Genomic DNA, 16270 nt, shown 5'->3' with positions numbered 1-16270 from the left:
TTATATATTTATGTAAAATATACCCAGGAAGAAACTAGAAATTATTCCTTTAGGAAAGACTCCAGACACGTTTCCTTTTTCCCAGAGGAGCAATACCTTGTCCTATCCCCACAATCCCAAACACAGAGGAGCACTTTACACTGAGTTAGTGAAAAAGTTCTTATAGTTATGCAAGTTATTTCAGAATCTGAAAGCTGACTAGGGAACATAAGGATACAGACTGTTCCAGTTGTTAATAATCTTCAGTTTTAAGAATGTGACAGTACATTAGTGCTAGCTGAGCCAGGGACATACACAATCTTGGACCCAGCAGTAAGGCTGCCATTACCCACATTATCCAATATACAAAACTGTGCGTAGACTTTCCCTATTTCTGCCCAAGAACTGTTAGGGCAAAACCCAGGAGACTGCATCAGGCAGGACACATAAGACCCATTCCTGAAGATGCGCCAGCCAGTCCAAATCTGCAGCACATGCTGCAGTCAAGCTCAAAGTCATAAGCTTGCATGTATCTGTTCTGAAATGTACAATAATATTATTATTATGGACAATCTGGATAAGGGGATTGAGTGCACCCTCAGTAAGTTCGCAGATGACACCAAGTTTGGTGGGAGTGTCAACCTCCTTGAGGGTAGGAGGGCTCTACAGAGGGATCTGGACAGGTTGGATCGATGGGCCGAGGCCAATGGTACGAAGTTCAACAAGGCCAAGTGCCGGGTCCTGCACATGGGCCACAACAACCCCACGCAGCGCTACAGGCTTGGGGAGGAGTGGCTGGAAAGCTGCCTGGTGGAAAAGGACCTGGGGATGTTGGTCAACAGCCAGCTGAATACAACCCAGCAGCATGCCGAGGTGGCCAAGAAGGCCAACAGCATCCTGGCTTGTATTAGAAACAATGTGGCCAGCAGGACTACAGAAGTGATTGTACCTCTGTACTTGGCACTGGTGAGGCCCCACCTCAAGTGCTGTGTTCAGTTTTGGGCACCTCACTACAAGAAGGACATTGAGGTGTTGGAGAGTGTCCAGAGAAGGGCAATGAAGCTGGTGAGAGGTATGGAGAACAAGTTTAATGAGAAGTGGCTGAGGGAACTGGGGTTGTTTAGCCTGGAGAAAAGGAGGCTAAGGGGAAACTTTACCGCTTTCTACAACTACCCGAAAGAATAATGTAGAGAGGTGTGAGTCGACCTCTTCTGCCAAGTAAAAAGCGACAGAACAAGAAGAAAGGGCCTCAGGTTGCACCAGCGGAGGTTTAGGATGGATATTAGAAAAAATTTCTTCACTGAAGGTGTTATCAAGCATTGGAACAGGCTGCCCGGAAAAATGGTTGAGTCACCATCCCTGGAAGTATTTAAAAGATGAGTAGATGTAGTGCCTAAGGACACGGTTTAGTAGTGGACTTGGCAGTGCTAGGTTAACGGTTGGACTTGATGATCTTAAAGGGCTCTTCCAACCAACACGATTGTATGATTATTGTGCTCCAGATGAACCGGTCCTGTTTACACAAACACTGGCATTCTCCCAGGAGGACCAGGAAAGCGCCACTGCCTTGGTAATTGTGATTGGTGGCTGCACTGGGTGGTGTCACGGCACGAAGGAAGGCTAGAATTATCTCCCCTTCATGCCCCAACTGCTTCTGGGGCTGAGTGTGCAGGGGTGCTGCCCATCATGTTCTGCTGTCCTGCAACTGCTTTTCTGGCTAGGTAAAACCATAGACTACTTCTTGTCCTTATTCTATACTAGTGATACAGAGGAGCTTTTGAAATTTAATGTGTTATAAACATTGCTTAAAAATTACTGTAGTCAGATTATATTATAATATATTTTATCCTCAGTTATGTGTTACAAGTGAAACCCTTCCTAGAGAAGGGAATTTTGCCTGAAGTTGAGTTTTGCTGTTCACAGGGTGGTTTCAGTTAAGCATGAAGAAAGTATGTGGGAAATGTGGTCAAAAAACCTTTTAAAGGCCCCCTCATAATTTCCACAGTTATTAGAACAGGGTAGATAATGGTGTTCAGGAGATGCACAATGGAAGAAAATGTGTTAAACCTGTCAGCACCCCATACCATTATGTCCGAGTTGCTGCCACGTACCCAACCACTCGTGTATCTGCTCGGCATTTCATTACTGCAGGGTTTGCTAAATCCTGGCATCAGACAGAAGCATGCTGGCGATGTGCTTCTCACCAACTGCAGGTGAGTGCAGCACCTTTCTGTGCTCTCTTCCCTCCTGCTAAATACGCAGGGGAACGTGCGGGTACCAGCAGCACCACGCTGAGAGCGAGCGCTCAATCAAGCCTAGTGCAACTCTGCACCAGGGTTTTGAGCCACAAGCCTGAATTCAGCACTGCTGTGAATGACTCTACCTCCCCATGCAAAACCTTACAGCCCCTGCCACAGGCAGTCAATCCAAGTGTATGAAAATACCTCCAAGGCCCCTCAGCCCAGATCTCCTCTCCATTTCATATGAGGAACTTGCACATAATTGCATCTGACCCTGAGCTGGTAACACACAGTAGCAAGTCTTCGATGCAGAGGTGACTTACTGCTTTTCCAACAACTTGAAACCATACTCTTACGTGATAATTTGAGCCACAAATCACCGGAGTGAACAGAAGGCACAGCCCTGATACCTAAGTAATTCGTCTGACATGGTATTACTGTGGAAAACCAGGATTAATGTTTACCTTGTCTGCTTAGTCAGACCTACACACGGTACCACTCTGCAATGGAAGACCAGGTTTGCCGGGAGGGGACTGGATGCGTTGGCTCTTTCCCTCTCCTTTAACCAACTTTGGTAACATCTCGTACCTACAGAGCTTCATACCACTAAAACTAGTCACAGTATCTTGAAAGTTTACATAAAGGAAAATGCATTGCTCTGCCAGCAGCAGAACTGGTCAGAGGGAGATGGATTCATGGTTGTTTTCAGACATTTTCCATATTTACTTATTTATTTTTATTGTAAAGAACTGTTTAAGACTAGGTGTCATTTTTCATCATCTTCTTCATAAAACTGTTCTTTTGCCTGCCGGCTTCGGGGTGCCTCATATTGACCTGGCTGCAGGGAGAAAGGCTCCAGGTGCCAATTTTCAGGGCTGGACCCCATCTGAGCCTGGAGCACCTCCTCGAGGTGCAGCCCCAGCAGCAGTGCAGGGCCACAGCTTTCTGCCACCACCCTGGACCAGCCCTCCATGCCTCAGGCCTGAACATGCAACCATCGCTCACTAAACTAGCCCTAATGAGATTACTCGTGTAAGTAAACACTGCTCACGTGACTGTTGCAGGATCAGGCCTTGAGCTTTGCCGCTGTACACACGTACACAGCCAGACACACTCTCGCAAGCATGTATGAAGGAGTTTAATATAAAAAAAAAAACAAACACTTTTCTGTGTTTCTAAGTATTTATTAGTAGCTAGTAAAAACACTGGTTAAAAAATTAAACTACCACAATATTCTCAAGTATAAATTTAGAAACTTGGCATGAAGGTTATTCAGACATCTAAATAGCTCTGACTTGCTTGGCATAACTAGGCATCCCATGGGATGGGTCAAGCAACGAAAGACAGAAAGATGTCCCAGAAACATCTGAATTTGCCTCATATCCAAGATCAGCACCTGGAAATTGAGACCAATCACTAAAACCCAAAGACAAAACGCCAGTCAGACCAGGAGCAGCTTCCCGGAGGAGCAGAGGCGCCTTCCACCCAGCAGAGCTGCCCAAAGCTGTTGAAACAGAAACCCCCCAGTGCAGAGGGAGAAAGGGGAAAGACCAGCACATGCTTCACTTGCCTTTGCACCATCCCCTGTTGTCTCCTTGTCAGCAAGAAGGGACAAGCGACGAGCTGACAGCTGCATCTGCATTCTTGAAAAATTATCTCAGCTAAAGTCAGGGTGACTTCTTGGCCGAGCCTTTCATGTTGTAACTTGCATTTTGTAGAGTGGGATTTTTCTTTTTTTTTTTTTTTTTTTTTTTTTAAGTTGAGAGAAGCTATTAACTGCAAGAGTCAGCTAAATTGTCAACTACAGAAATAAATCTGCTGACTAGTATATTAAAACACATTTATCCATTCACTGCACATATCACTGGGAAAGTGCACTACTCCCTGAGGTCAGAAATCTTTTCCTTTTAAAATCTTCAAATGTTGTAGCCAAGCCCTTTTTCTCTAAATACCCACAAACCACATTCCTCCCTAAGTCACACCTACAAACACTATCTTACAAGAAGCTTTTCAAAATTTCATCTAAAACCAGACAGACTGTAGTACAATATACACGTCTTGTAAAAGCAAACTTTTTAAAATGACCCATTACTTCATAGGTCACACTGCACTTTATCAATCACAATATGTACTGTGTTTTAGAAGAACTTTAGAAGAACTTTAGATGTACTTTTTGTTTTAGAAGAACCTTCTGTTTCAAAGCCAAAAAATAGCTGCATATCATTTTAATTTACTTCATGCATCTTTTCAATTTGTTTTTCTAGTTGAGCTGAGACAACCTCGTGGGCTGGTGACAGACAGGCATGGGTGTCAGAAGACCTGGATTCCCGACCCAGCATTGCTGCATCTGAGCAAACCACTTCGGGTTAGATCCAGTCAAGACCTTTACATCTACAGACATGACACAATCTGGATTTCATGTATGTGCCTCCTAAATTCAGAGTCCAAGCGGGTATCTACACTCTGCCTGCAGCATGCCGGTATATAGCGAGGCACCTCAGGGTAAAGCCAACTAAGGAAGAACCTGAGGGGCCTCAACTCTCATCCTCGCCACGTGAGTAACGATCAACGCTAGGTCCAAGGCTGCAGACATCCCTCTCATGAGGGACAGAATGTAACAGGGATTTTAACATCTCTGCTTCTGAGGATTACGTGCTTTTTATCCGACAGGTGCTTAAAATAAAGTGCTGCAAGTTAAGAAAGGATTTTTCATGTAGATAGGAATTTATATTCTTTAAGAATGGGGTGAGCACAAATTAGATCTCCAACTTCGTAACGGTGTGGTCTAAACACTAGGCAAAATGGTTGCCACCTGAAATGTAACAGCCACAGGTAGGTTTTGTGTGGGACTGGTCGCACCAGCGGGTACCAAGACATGCCCTGAAGCACACCTACCAAACTGGGACCTCTTTGAGGGCACAGCTGCCTCTCTGCCTGCTTGCAGCACCGTAGTAGGACGTGGGTAAGACCAAGGTAACTCTGGACTACACAGTTAACCGGGGAATTTCAGGGAGGTAACTTTCCAAGATAAAGAGCTTGTTGAGAATGATTATGCCTGGGACCGTAATTAAAACAGATGTCCTAGTTCAAAGGTCTCTTTGGTTAGTAAAGCTAACTGAAATAACTGCTTTTTGCTCTGTGCTCTTTATGAGTCCCTCATTTGTAAACTGGGGATAAGAATGCACAGCTTTCTTCATGTGGACGAAACAGGCTGTATAAAAGCAGAGCTATACAAAGGCAATCTCTTTTTTGACAAATAACTCATGCTAAATATGACTTTAAAAAAAAGCAGCTCAATTTAATTCCAATACAGCATCTATTTTTGTCCCTGGATCTAAATATGAGGCAGACAGCTTGCCTCTACCACTTTATATTCCTCCCAAAAATTCATTCAGCTTGGATCAAATCCCATTTCCCTTAAACGTATAAATCCCCATATCATCTGCAGAACTCGACTATCACAGAGAGAGCTTCTATATCAAAGCTTTAAAATATGTTGTAAAGCCACAGCAATGATGCACTTGTGTAACAACTGAACTGTAACCAATGCTGACTGCAAAGCAAGTTCATGAACTTCAGCTGTGATATATCCAGTGCGCTGTTTTGTTCAGACTCCCGTTTTAACGGGTCAGGAATTTCAGCAGATGTAGTACCGCGGCAGCCCAGCTGAAAAAACTTCTGCTCAACAGCTCTATCGAGATGCTTTGGCTAATACCAGCCTTCACCAATCCAGCTGCCTTCCCTATTATTGCCCTCCCTTCCTCCCAAAATGCAATTTTATATCGCTATTTCTAGATGTTTATTTTTACCGATATGTATGGAAAAGACAAGCCTGGAGACAATAAACACTGGTACCCAACATGCTTCTTCCACAAAGAAGTGCCATATCAAGTGGCAAGTTTTTAACCCACTGGCAAAACTTAAACGTTTACTACAAGGCCTTCTTATCTGATGAGTAACAAGAAAGATTTATCAGACTTTTTAAGACTGTTATGCACGTTCCCTCTTTTGAACAAGCAGCCAAGCCCAGCCACACAGGTAGCTTTTAATGACAGACAGTGTGTGGAGTTTCCCAGAAACAACGATGTCTTGGGCTCCACGGGATGAAGGTGACCCTAACAGACGGCTGTTGGACTCTGCAATGGAGAAGTCTGTTGAATGGATACTTCAAAGAAATCTTACTGAAAGTGACCAAATGTATTTTTGTCAGGTCTATTCCCTCCAACGCTCACTGTCTCACTGGGAGGGCGTCCTGACACGGTAACTGGATGCCCAGCCAGGCAGGGAAGACCACCCTTCCAGACCAGCTTCTCCAAGCTGCTTCAGGGCTCAGCCATATGGATTCCTGTAGTAGCACAAGGATGGGGCATGAAAGTGCAACATTAAAGTAAGGCAAATATGCAGTTAGACTTATTTTCAAGGGTCCAAATCAGATGCAAGTCTTTAAGAAGGATCCAAACCAAAAAGAACTCTGCAATGTGAAAATACCTTGAACCTTAAGTCAATGCAAACATGTTGCATGTGCAAACACATTCCTATCTTTCTTTTCTTGAAGCTTTTAAAAAACAAATACATTTAATCCCACCCTTAATTCCCCAGGTAATCTGTATGATTTAGCCATACAGAAAACCTTTCTAATGGCACCAAAATGCAACAGCCATTACAAATCATATTTGTTAACAAGCTGTCACTGGGGAATGCTCAAAATAATTATCACTGTTTGTCTTGAGTTAATTTAAATTTTCTGCAAGTGTGTTATATGACTACATTTAGTAGTGACAAGTTGTCTTAAGTTTAACAGTTTATTTGCTTCCTTTTGCATGTTTGATGCTGGCATTAAAATTGTTCTCTCCACTTTTTCTCTATCATTTTCTTATGGATATCTGTTGTTTCTTGGACAACTGAACACAGCTAAAATGAAGGGAGCTTTTACACTTTTTTTCTCTCCTAGGAAACTTAAACTTAAAGCTATCTAAAATGCTGCAAACAAGCATGTATAACACCCCGACCTAAGAGAGGAAGGGGAAGAAAAGCAAAAAGGGAACCAACCGAAAGTTGGATATTCCTTGTGATGGAAGTTGCTTTACCTAACACTGAAACAACTACACCACAGACAGTGACAGTTCAAATTTCTTCTCTCCACTAAAGTCACAGATCTGAAATGGGGTAAGGTTCAATAATCTTTCAGCTAGATCTTCCTATTGATTCTGACTTGTATCGTAAAACATTAAGAAAACATATTAATCTGGTTTAAGAAAAAAACACCCAGTATCATTAGTATTATTTTGAAACAAATATTTGTCTTTTAACCCTTTCATTGGAATTGTTTCCACTTATCGGGTATATCATGCAATCAGTCTACATAGAACCACCCTGTATGTTTTTACACTCAGCACTGCGCTATATAAAGAAACCTAAAACCAAGGAACCTAATTGCTTCTGTGTAGCTCAGCACAAGAGCAGCTTTCAAACACATGCAGTATAGACTCCCAGTTAAATTCTGCTTAGTTTCATTTGAATACTCACTTTTTTAAATTCCTTATTAGAAAGGGCAGTTGGAGTATGGAACTTGGCCAAAACCATCAACAGATGTACTGTGAATTAATTCAGGAACAGTAAAAAGGGCAGGATACATGGGCAGAACCTCTGGTACTAACTTGACTACTGAAACTAAAATAATGAGAAATTAATTGATTTCTATTTTTTTATTTTACAGCTCCAAGGCCTTTCCAAAACATATGGTCTACCCCCAGCTTTTAATGGTTTTTTACTTCATTAAAGTTTCCAGTTGGAGGGAGCTCATATCTTGACATCTCTCTGAACCTGAACCAGACCTATTGTTAATATGAAGTGGTTCCCCCCTATTTTGCAGCTCTTTAATGAAACATAAGATTATTTTAAGTCCATAATCTTCTCAGCAGGATTATCGACTAGTAGGGCTGACCCTAATATTGCTCATCTGAACAGTGATCTGGCAGATGTACTGAGAAAACAAAGGCTAAACACATACCTGTCTGCAGGGTCTTGCAGCAAGACATAATAGAGGCTTTATGAGTAACTACTTAAATCTGGTTTTATTTGACAATGCTAACCAGATGTCTTCTGGAAAACAAACCAAGTGTTTCAATCACTGCTGCTTAAATACATTCCTTGAATTTGGCCAACAAAGCTAAACAGAAGCTACAGTCAGCCAAATCCAGCTCTTCTGAAGATGAGATAATAAATGAATCATCGCAGACACTGGAACAACGAGCCCTACATTATGTACATAGCTTGAAGCAACACAATTACCCTGGGGGGGAGGAAAGGCACAAAGTATAGGCAGTTGTGGAGGAAGTCTCTGCAGCTATAGTCTGAAAAGGAGCATGAGAGTCAGCATATGGACTGTTCTCACTATTTACAGGTACACCTTCCTCATTATGTATTTGACACCTTGTTATCTGCTGGAAAGGACAGCTAGCCCAGGCAGTAACCAGAAGCGTACGGAGACACTGACCCTCATCTGCAACTTGAACTGCACAGAGACAGCACCCAGAAGACCGTTCAAGAGCTGGCTATCTCCTGAAAGCCTGATATTATTTTGGTCTGGCTGTGTTTGCCCTTTAACATTAACACAGTTATTTTGTCTCTTCCCTTTATGCCTGTTGTCCCTAACTCATGATGGACAAGTGACAACAAGCAACAGTGGGGCTCATTCTTCTCCCTCTTTTTATTTTTCTTTTTTTAAATCAAAAGTGCTCTACATTGCTAATTGTTGGAACTGGAAGAAAACTGCTCCTTGGAAATCTGACTATATATGCCCTTCTCCGCCTCCCATCACTCCAACTTGCTTTCACGTTTGAGGATGAACATAGCATAGTTCGAAAAATGCAGAAGCAAAGAGAGTTCAGGGGCTTGACAGGAAAAATTTTCCCGTGCCTTCACTTCATCATAGTTTGCAACATTATCTGAGGCCATTGCATTCCAGATTACTTTAGGCTTTCCTTTTAGGACACTGGACCAACACCTGCAAACACACTGCTAACCTGTCCAGAAGGCAGATGGGCACACTTAAGACATGCTCCAAGCAGTTAAGCAAAGCCACACTACAGCAGTAATGTTGCCATTTATATGTTGCCAAGATTTTGCCATTTATACTTTAAAGTAGCTTCATGAAGGAAAGCACAACATTTTCCCTTGATTTCAAAAGGGCAAAAGTCTAGTTCACAGGTACAAAACTCTGAAAAATCTCCCCATGCAACATCTACTATCACATGCTGCATTCACTTCCACAGTGCGATAAGCAGTGGACATTTCAATATACAAAGTAAAATAATCAACTGCACAAAAAATAGGGAAAAATCTCCTCCTCAAAACACAACACTACTTCCTGTAAGGGTATGCAGAGCATGCAAAGATCACCAGGCAGAGTACTCGATACCTCTCAAGACAGATTAGATATCATACATTTTTAATAGCTCTATCCCTAACTTCTTATTCTTAAACCAGTTTAAGAATAAGCAGCAATAATGGCTTTTCTGCTCCATAAATGGTGATTAGAAGTTTATTAAAGACAACAGGAAGGTTCTTATCTATTTCATTAGGCTTTTTAGCTAGACCTACGCAGTCAAAAATTTGCTGAGCTGTTAAAATTGTAGTAGAATAAATAGGTTTGACCTTGCATTATCTTAAATGCTAGCCAGGATTTTATCTGGTTAGTATCAGATAGGTGAAAACATCTTGATATAAAGTAATACCTTGCTTGAATTATCTTGAAAGATTCTGTACATTCAGTATCTTTACAGGTGGTTTAAATGACTTGCGCTCTACGTGTGAATTGCTATTTGTTACCTGTTTTACACTTAGTTTTCTCATTCACTGGGGCAGCAAGGAATGCAATAACAAATTAATAGGCTGCAATCAAGCTGCTATGCACCAGCAATGTCAGATCTCATCATCTAAACAAGAACAGGACTGGAAAACTTTCAAACAGGTGTGTTTTAATGGTCTGAACTATAGCTATTAGTTTAGCCCTCAGGACCACATTATCAGGTTAGATGGGACCACCAGAGGTTAACTCTTCCTTCCCAACCTCCTCTAAACATAGGATCAAATATACACAAATGATTTCTGAGTGGTGTTTCTGTCATCTGTTCTAAATAACCTCCAATGATTTCATAGCCCCAAAATATATTTCAGCACTTCAGTATCCTTAGTACTTCAAACCCAAGTACTTCTCCCCCGCCATACATGCTCACTACTTCATCTCATGCCTCATGCTTCAGCTCAACCAATGCATTTGAAACAGAAAAAAGATGTCAAAATGCAAGCTTCACCAGGAGGCCAAGAAACGCAGAATTAAAGTTCCCACGACTGCCCATTGGTGCTTCTCATGAGACTACTTTTCCTCAAGGTCGTCTATGTCGTAATCACATAGCACTAGGCAATTTATTTCCTACCCATTAAGCAGCTTTGGAAAAATCTGTCTTTTCTAAAGCAGCAGGTGGAAAAGCAGTTCGACAATGATCACAATTATGTGACAATTTCTACAGCACTTTTCCACTGAATGAAGCTCAGCTCTGGCTACACAACTTTTAACCCAATCCCCCAAATGGTATCAGAAGCGCTGGCACCTTCCCGATTTCACAGTGCTGGTTGAAACAGCAGCAGAGTAAAACTGATAAAACTTTAGTTAGTGCTTCCCTTACTACTCAGAAACCCTAAAGGCAATAATGAAATTACTGAAAATTGTGTTAAATTCACGCTGTAGCTACTCAGGACAGCTACAGGCCACAGCAAGGAGTTGTTTTAGAACTGCTCTTAGGGAATAAACAAGGCCTAGGAAAAAAGCTGGAAGTTAAATAAGTAAATAAAATAAATAAATAAATAAAAGCAGAGTTTTGTTTGTCAGCAACTGCAGGTCTGGTGAAGGGATCAGAGTTTCTTCTCTCTCTCTCTCTGTTATTACCCTGAAAGCATGAAACTCAAGTCCAGTTCATTACCAAGGAGTCATTACCATCATGTGCAGAGGCCAGCTTGTTTAACAGAAATGGCTAATTGGTAAGTTGTAATAGTGTTGAATAGCTTCTGTTTTACAAAGAGCAGCAGTTCTAGAGAAAAATCCCATCAGACAGAAATAACTTCAGATGTGCAAGCTGGGGGAAGCAGCATGTAACGCTTAACAGTTTCACACAAATATATTAGATACAAACTGAAGTAGATGCAATTCTGATAAAACACAGGAAAATCAGAGCAGCATTTTAGCCTGTGCAGTTTTGTTTGATAATATTCCCAAACAGAGAACAGAAAAACAGAAGAATGAGTAAAGTTTACAAAAAGCTAACCACAAGCAGTATTCTTTGTAATCGAAAGCAGGTGAATATTTTCCTTGTGTCAAGAACTGGTAAGTGTGCCCACAAGGGAACAGTAAACATTTCAAGGCTAAAGGGCTGCACAAATGCATCAATCCAATAATAAGTATAGAGGACACACAGGCTATCTGCTGAGCCATGTGTGAGCTAATAACACTGGCTGTCAAGATTCCCCTATTAAATGATAACAAAAGGCACCTAGTAAGAGATGGTGAAAATCAATTAACTGGAGAAATGGCAAGAGAAATAAAATATAGCAGCCAAACACTTCCCTATTCAGACATACAAAATGAAGTTTTCTTCATGTTTAAAAAGCAGAAATGTCGTGTTAAACAAAATTTACAATGTTCTTTTAAATCAGGTTAACTCTGCAAGGTATCAAGTACCTGCAGTTCCTGCTGAAACAAAAAGGGACTTGAAATGAGTCGGCTCTTTGCAGGGTCACCCTCTTTGTTAAATAGCCAATGTAAAGAAAAATCTAGGTTAACCATTTCCAGAACACAGACATTAAGCTGTTATTTTAAACTTTACTTCTAGCCCAGGGACAGATGTTCTGCAGTTCTCCCTGCTGGCTGCCTGCCTCTGTCCTTATGGCTGCACTAACACAACACAACGCCTCTCATGCCAGCCTGTACGTGTACACACCCAGTGAAGGTCCTAAGGGTAAAAATTGGTCCTTGAAAACATGCTGCACCCTTCTGCAAGAAAGAACTTACACTACTGAAAGAGTCCTTGTAACTGCCCTGTTCTGTGTTTGCCTTCTCTGCCCTCAACGCCTTTTCTGACTTCTTACAAGTAGCCACATCCCTGGAAATGATACTGTACAACAATTAAAAAAAATAATCACCAAATCAAACACCTCTGATGTGGCTCTTACACTGAAGTATAAATGGAGTAACTCAGTTCTTACTGAAATAGAAGGCACCATTTTGGAAGCATTCCAAAGACTAAACAGAAATGGCCAAAAGATACCAGGCTTTCCCCTTTTCCATTGTAGAGTGATCTGCCAGGTAACAGATTTCCTTCTCTCCTGATAGCAAAAGCATGTTTGCCCTATCACTACATTTGAGTGGGTAAATCCCACTAGTGTTCCTGATGTGTCGCAGGCAGGAAAAGAAGATTCTTCCACAGCCTGCAATTTGGATATGTTTGAAAAGACTGTGGTGAAAACTACTGTCCCTTTAGGACACATCTTTCTCAGCAGCAGCATCTTACCTCTCAGTACTGACTTGAGGTTCAGCTTGGCTTGTCGGTGCAGGTCCTCCACACAAGGCGGTCTTGAGGAGGGCAGGAACACATTTTCCTGCTGGTGCCATGGAGCAGTGTAGTGCACAGTCCATCTACTCTCTTCATCTAGGTTGGAAACAGCTGCAGAGGGAGACAATAAGAAGAATATTAAATGAGAATATTAAATCCTATTAAATGCTAGCTAGATAGCTATGTCCTGAAACCCCACACCTAAGTTTGTTGTGCATCATCTTAAAACAAAAAAGATTGTTTGCCACCGTAGTCCCATCAAAACGCTCTCTAGAGGTCACTTCTGTGACTGTCACTTCTGTGACAGTTAAAAATCCTCCTCTCATTTCTAGTCTAAACTTATTCTCCTGTGTTATGTAGGAAACACCTTTCCCTCTTCCTGAGTTCGTACTTGCTGTTGTATTTACTGTCAACTTGCAACTGTTTTTCCCTCTCTAGATCCCAGTCTTCACACATGAGATGAGTTTCCCAGTCCCCTGATCCCACCCAGCACAGTGCATTCCAGGATAGCCTCCTCTTGCTTCAGGGTGACCCTGGGAATATGACGGTTGCCATGAGAGATTACGACAGGTTCATTTGTATCAGGAAATAACCTTCTCTGACCTCATGCTCTCTTAAACGAGGAACAAAAATTCGAGTGAAGCCAACAAACAAGCTACTTTCCATTGCCGTGAGTGGAAAGCAGATTTGGACAACAGCAACTCCCTGGACAAATACTGCTCAGAGCACAATAGCACTGAAGAGGGATTGCTCTGGCCACCTCTTCTCAGGCAATACACGCGTGAAAATAAAATACTGACACTGCTCAAGTTCAAAGTTCCCAACAGACAGCCTAGTAATGAATCAGCCAAAGCACATATTGCTAAGATTTGTTTATCATTTATGTTTCCCGAGAGACAGCCGTTACCTTTTGTTTATCATCAATAAAAACTTTCTACAGTTGAATGGTGTTACCCCTCCACCCTGTAATAACAGGAAAAGGGCAGCTGGGGGTCACATTTTATGATCCCCCAGGCACCCTTTGGCCTTTCGCCAGCAGGCTGCACATCCTTGCCCTGAGCTCTGCAAAGCAGAAAGAGCCACTGCAGCCGTGCGCTGCCTCCCAAGCTCCTGCCGTGCTGGCCCCGCTGCCAGCTCCACACCTTCCCTCACTCCCCACACTGCCGCCAGCATCGCTTGACGAAGTCCACCCGGTGCCTCCGCAGCAGCAGAGGTGTGTAAGCTGAGAAGCAAAACGAAGGCAACAGCTTCCTGTCACCTGAAAAATGACTCTTTCCCTAACACCACTGTGCATCTGCCAAGATCGCTTCAGATGGAAATAATTGGTACTCGTTAAAGAAAACAAGCTATGCCTTTCACTTCAAAACCTATCTACAGCCTAATGCTTAATGCCTGTTTTGTCCTAAAAGGACTTGGGGCAGGAGGGTGGTTCTCAACTGCCTTTCCTCACTTTTTTTAGATTAGTATCAGACCTCGAAAAACGTTTTTGAAGACTTTCGATTGGTCTCTTCATCTCTGAGGTGGCGTGGTCCTGCATCGTCCCTCTCTTGCAGACATACTGGCTGCAACACGGCAGATACACCTTCAGTCTGTGCCTGCTCTTCCCATCCTTGCTAACCAGAGGTCAAACCTAAGTCACGACAAACTGACAAGTTACCACCTACCTGGTTACAGCATCAATCATCCCGATATTACAGAAAGAGTGCTAGGTATAGCCAATGGCCTGCCCGGAAAGCATCCCTTGCCATCCCCCGGCAGAGCATGGGGTGGGGAGGGGAGTAAGGCTGGGGGAGAAAGAAGAGGAGGAGGGAAACACCAGCCGCCAAGTCCATGGTCCGTCTGCAGTCCCACCATACCAAAATTAAAGTTTACTGCTCACCAGAGCAACGGTCATCAAAACTAGTCAACAGAAGTGCTGCGGATATATGCAAACTACTCTCTAGAGCAATCTGTCTATCTTCGTGAATTAAACAGAGAATCACAATTTTAAAAGCCATGCTGAAACTAGAACATCTTTATAAAACAACTCAGCTCAGAACAACCCTTATAGATACAAGCCCATAGTTAGACAAGCGCTCAGCAGCTGAACGAACAGAGATGGACACCTGACGGAGGCTGCGAGAGTGCCCCAGCACACAGTAGGACACCTGTACACTGGGAGGATGTCCCAGCACACAGCAGGACACCTGTGCAGGTGACACCGGCACACTCAGCCTTGTCACCGAGCTGCTCCTGTCACACCGAGAAGTTTGGCTCCTTCAAAACCACCGCAACAAAGGACTTCAAAAGCAACACAGTATCCCAAATCAGAGGTCTCAAAGCACCTCATAAGGCTGCCTCCGTACATGATGAAATATTCAACAGAGAAGAAAGTGAGATACACTTAAAAAGAGGCGCCAGGAAAGCAGGAGCAAAGCCAAAGGGAACCACATTTTCCTGCAGGACTTGGCTGCCCCCCGAAAGGACAGCGAGCGCGCACAACTACTTACTCTTTCTCTTGAAAAGTTTCATGAGAGATTTAAGCTTTGTGTTGATGAAAACCACCATTTTCAAGGTGTTGAACAGCGATCCTGGAGTTTAAATCCCATACAAAGGAGGAGCTGCAGAAAGATGACCGTTTTACAGAGGGAGCCTGTTCAAACTCTGCACACTGTATTTCTCTTCTCCCGGCTTCTCCTCTCCGCCTTTCTTTCCTGAAATCACACCTTTAAATCTGCCTAGATCTTCCCGATGCACGAAACCATTTACAATTCTTTAGCCTGAATTTCTCCTCCTCACATGTAACCTTGTGGGCTGAAAACAGCCAGCTTCAACATGCAAAACAGGAGGAGGGGGGAAAAAAAAAAAAGTTAATTGTTATTCACGTTTGCACAGGACCAAAAATCAGGCTTTCTTGCTGCCCGTGCCTTTACTACTGAGTTGTTCTTCCCATCCTTTCCTCCGCTACTCCAAGTTTGGCTCCTCCAGAAAGACCGAGTTTGCAGGTGATTTCTCTCCTTCCCATCGCACCAGCCGGCTCTGCCGGCGGAGCAGAGGGAGGGAGATGCCGGCACCTTCCTCCCCTCCGACACCCCCCCACCCCCGCCCGCCCTTTGCACCTCCCTCCCCGGTGCCCGCCGGCGGGCTGGCAGCCCCGGCGTCCCGCCGGTAGCCCTCCCCAGCCCCTGCCCTCCTTCCACTTGCAAATGAGAGTTGCATTTTCGTGCAAATCAGGACGCCCTGCTTTCCCACCGCTCCCATCCTTCCCCCCTTCTCTCCCCCTGCCTTTTTTTACCCTCTCGCTCCCACTGTATTGAGGACCCAAGAGCTGCGACGTGCCGTCTCCGCTCTGCATCGCCTCACCCTTCCAGACCCACTGCCCTTGCCTGGGACACCAGCCCACTAATTTTACATATTGAATTTCATTCAGTAACACTCCTAATTTATTCTCATTAGCGTCATCTC

At 43.3% G+C, this 16270-nt stretch overlaps 1 protein-coding gene across 1 annotated transcript in view; it reads right to left on the bottom strand.

Annotated features, from left to right (window-relative positions):
- Nucleotides 1-16270, bottom strand: part of NHSL1 (NHS like 1) — a gene marked incomplete at both ends in the record, with an annotated part of 182745 nt that overhangs the window by 36238 nt on the left and 130237 nt on the right. The window contains one exon of the mRNA XM_082481913.1: nt 12785-12937. Coding sequence (XP_082338039.1) covers nt 12785-12937 — 153 coding nt within the window. The remainder of the gene's footprint in view (nt 1-12784; nt 12938-16270) is intronic.

The sequence above is a fragment of the Vanellus vanellus genome (assembly GCF_965231255.1).
Source record: "Vanellus vanellus genome assembly, chromosome: 3".
Classification (NCBI taxonomy): Eukaryota; Metazoa; Chordata; class Aves; order Charadriiformes; family Charadriidae; genus Vanellus; species Vanellus vanellus.
The sequence above is the reverse complement of the archived record's forward strand: the minus strand, read 5'-3'. Positions and strand labels throughout refer to the sequence as shown.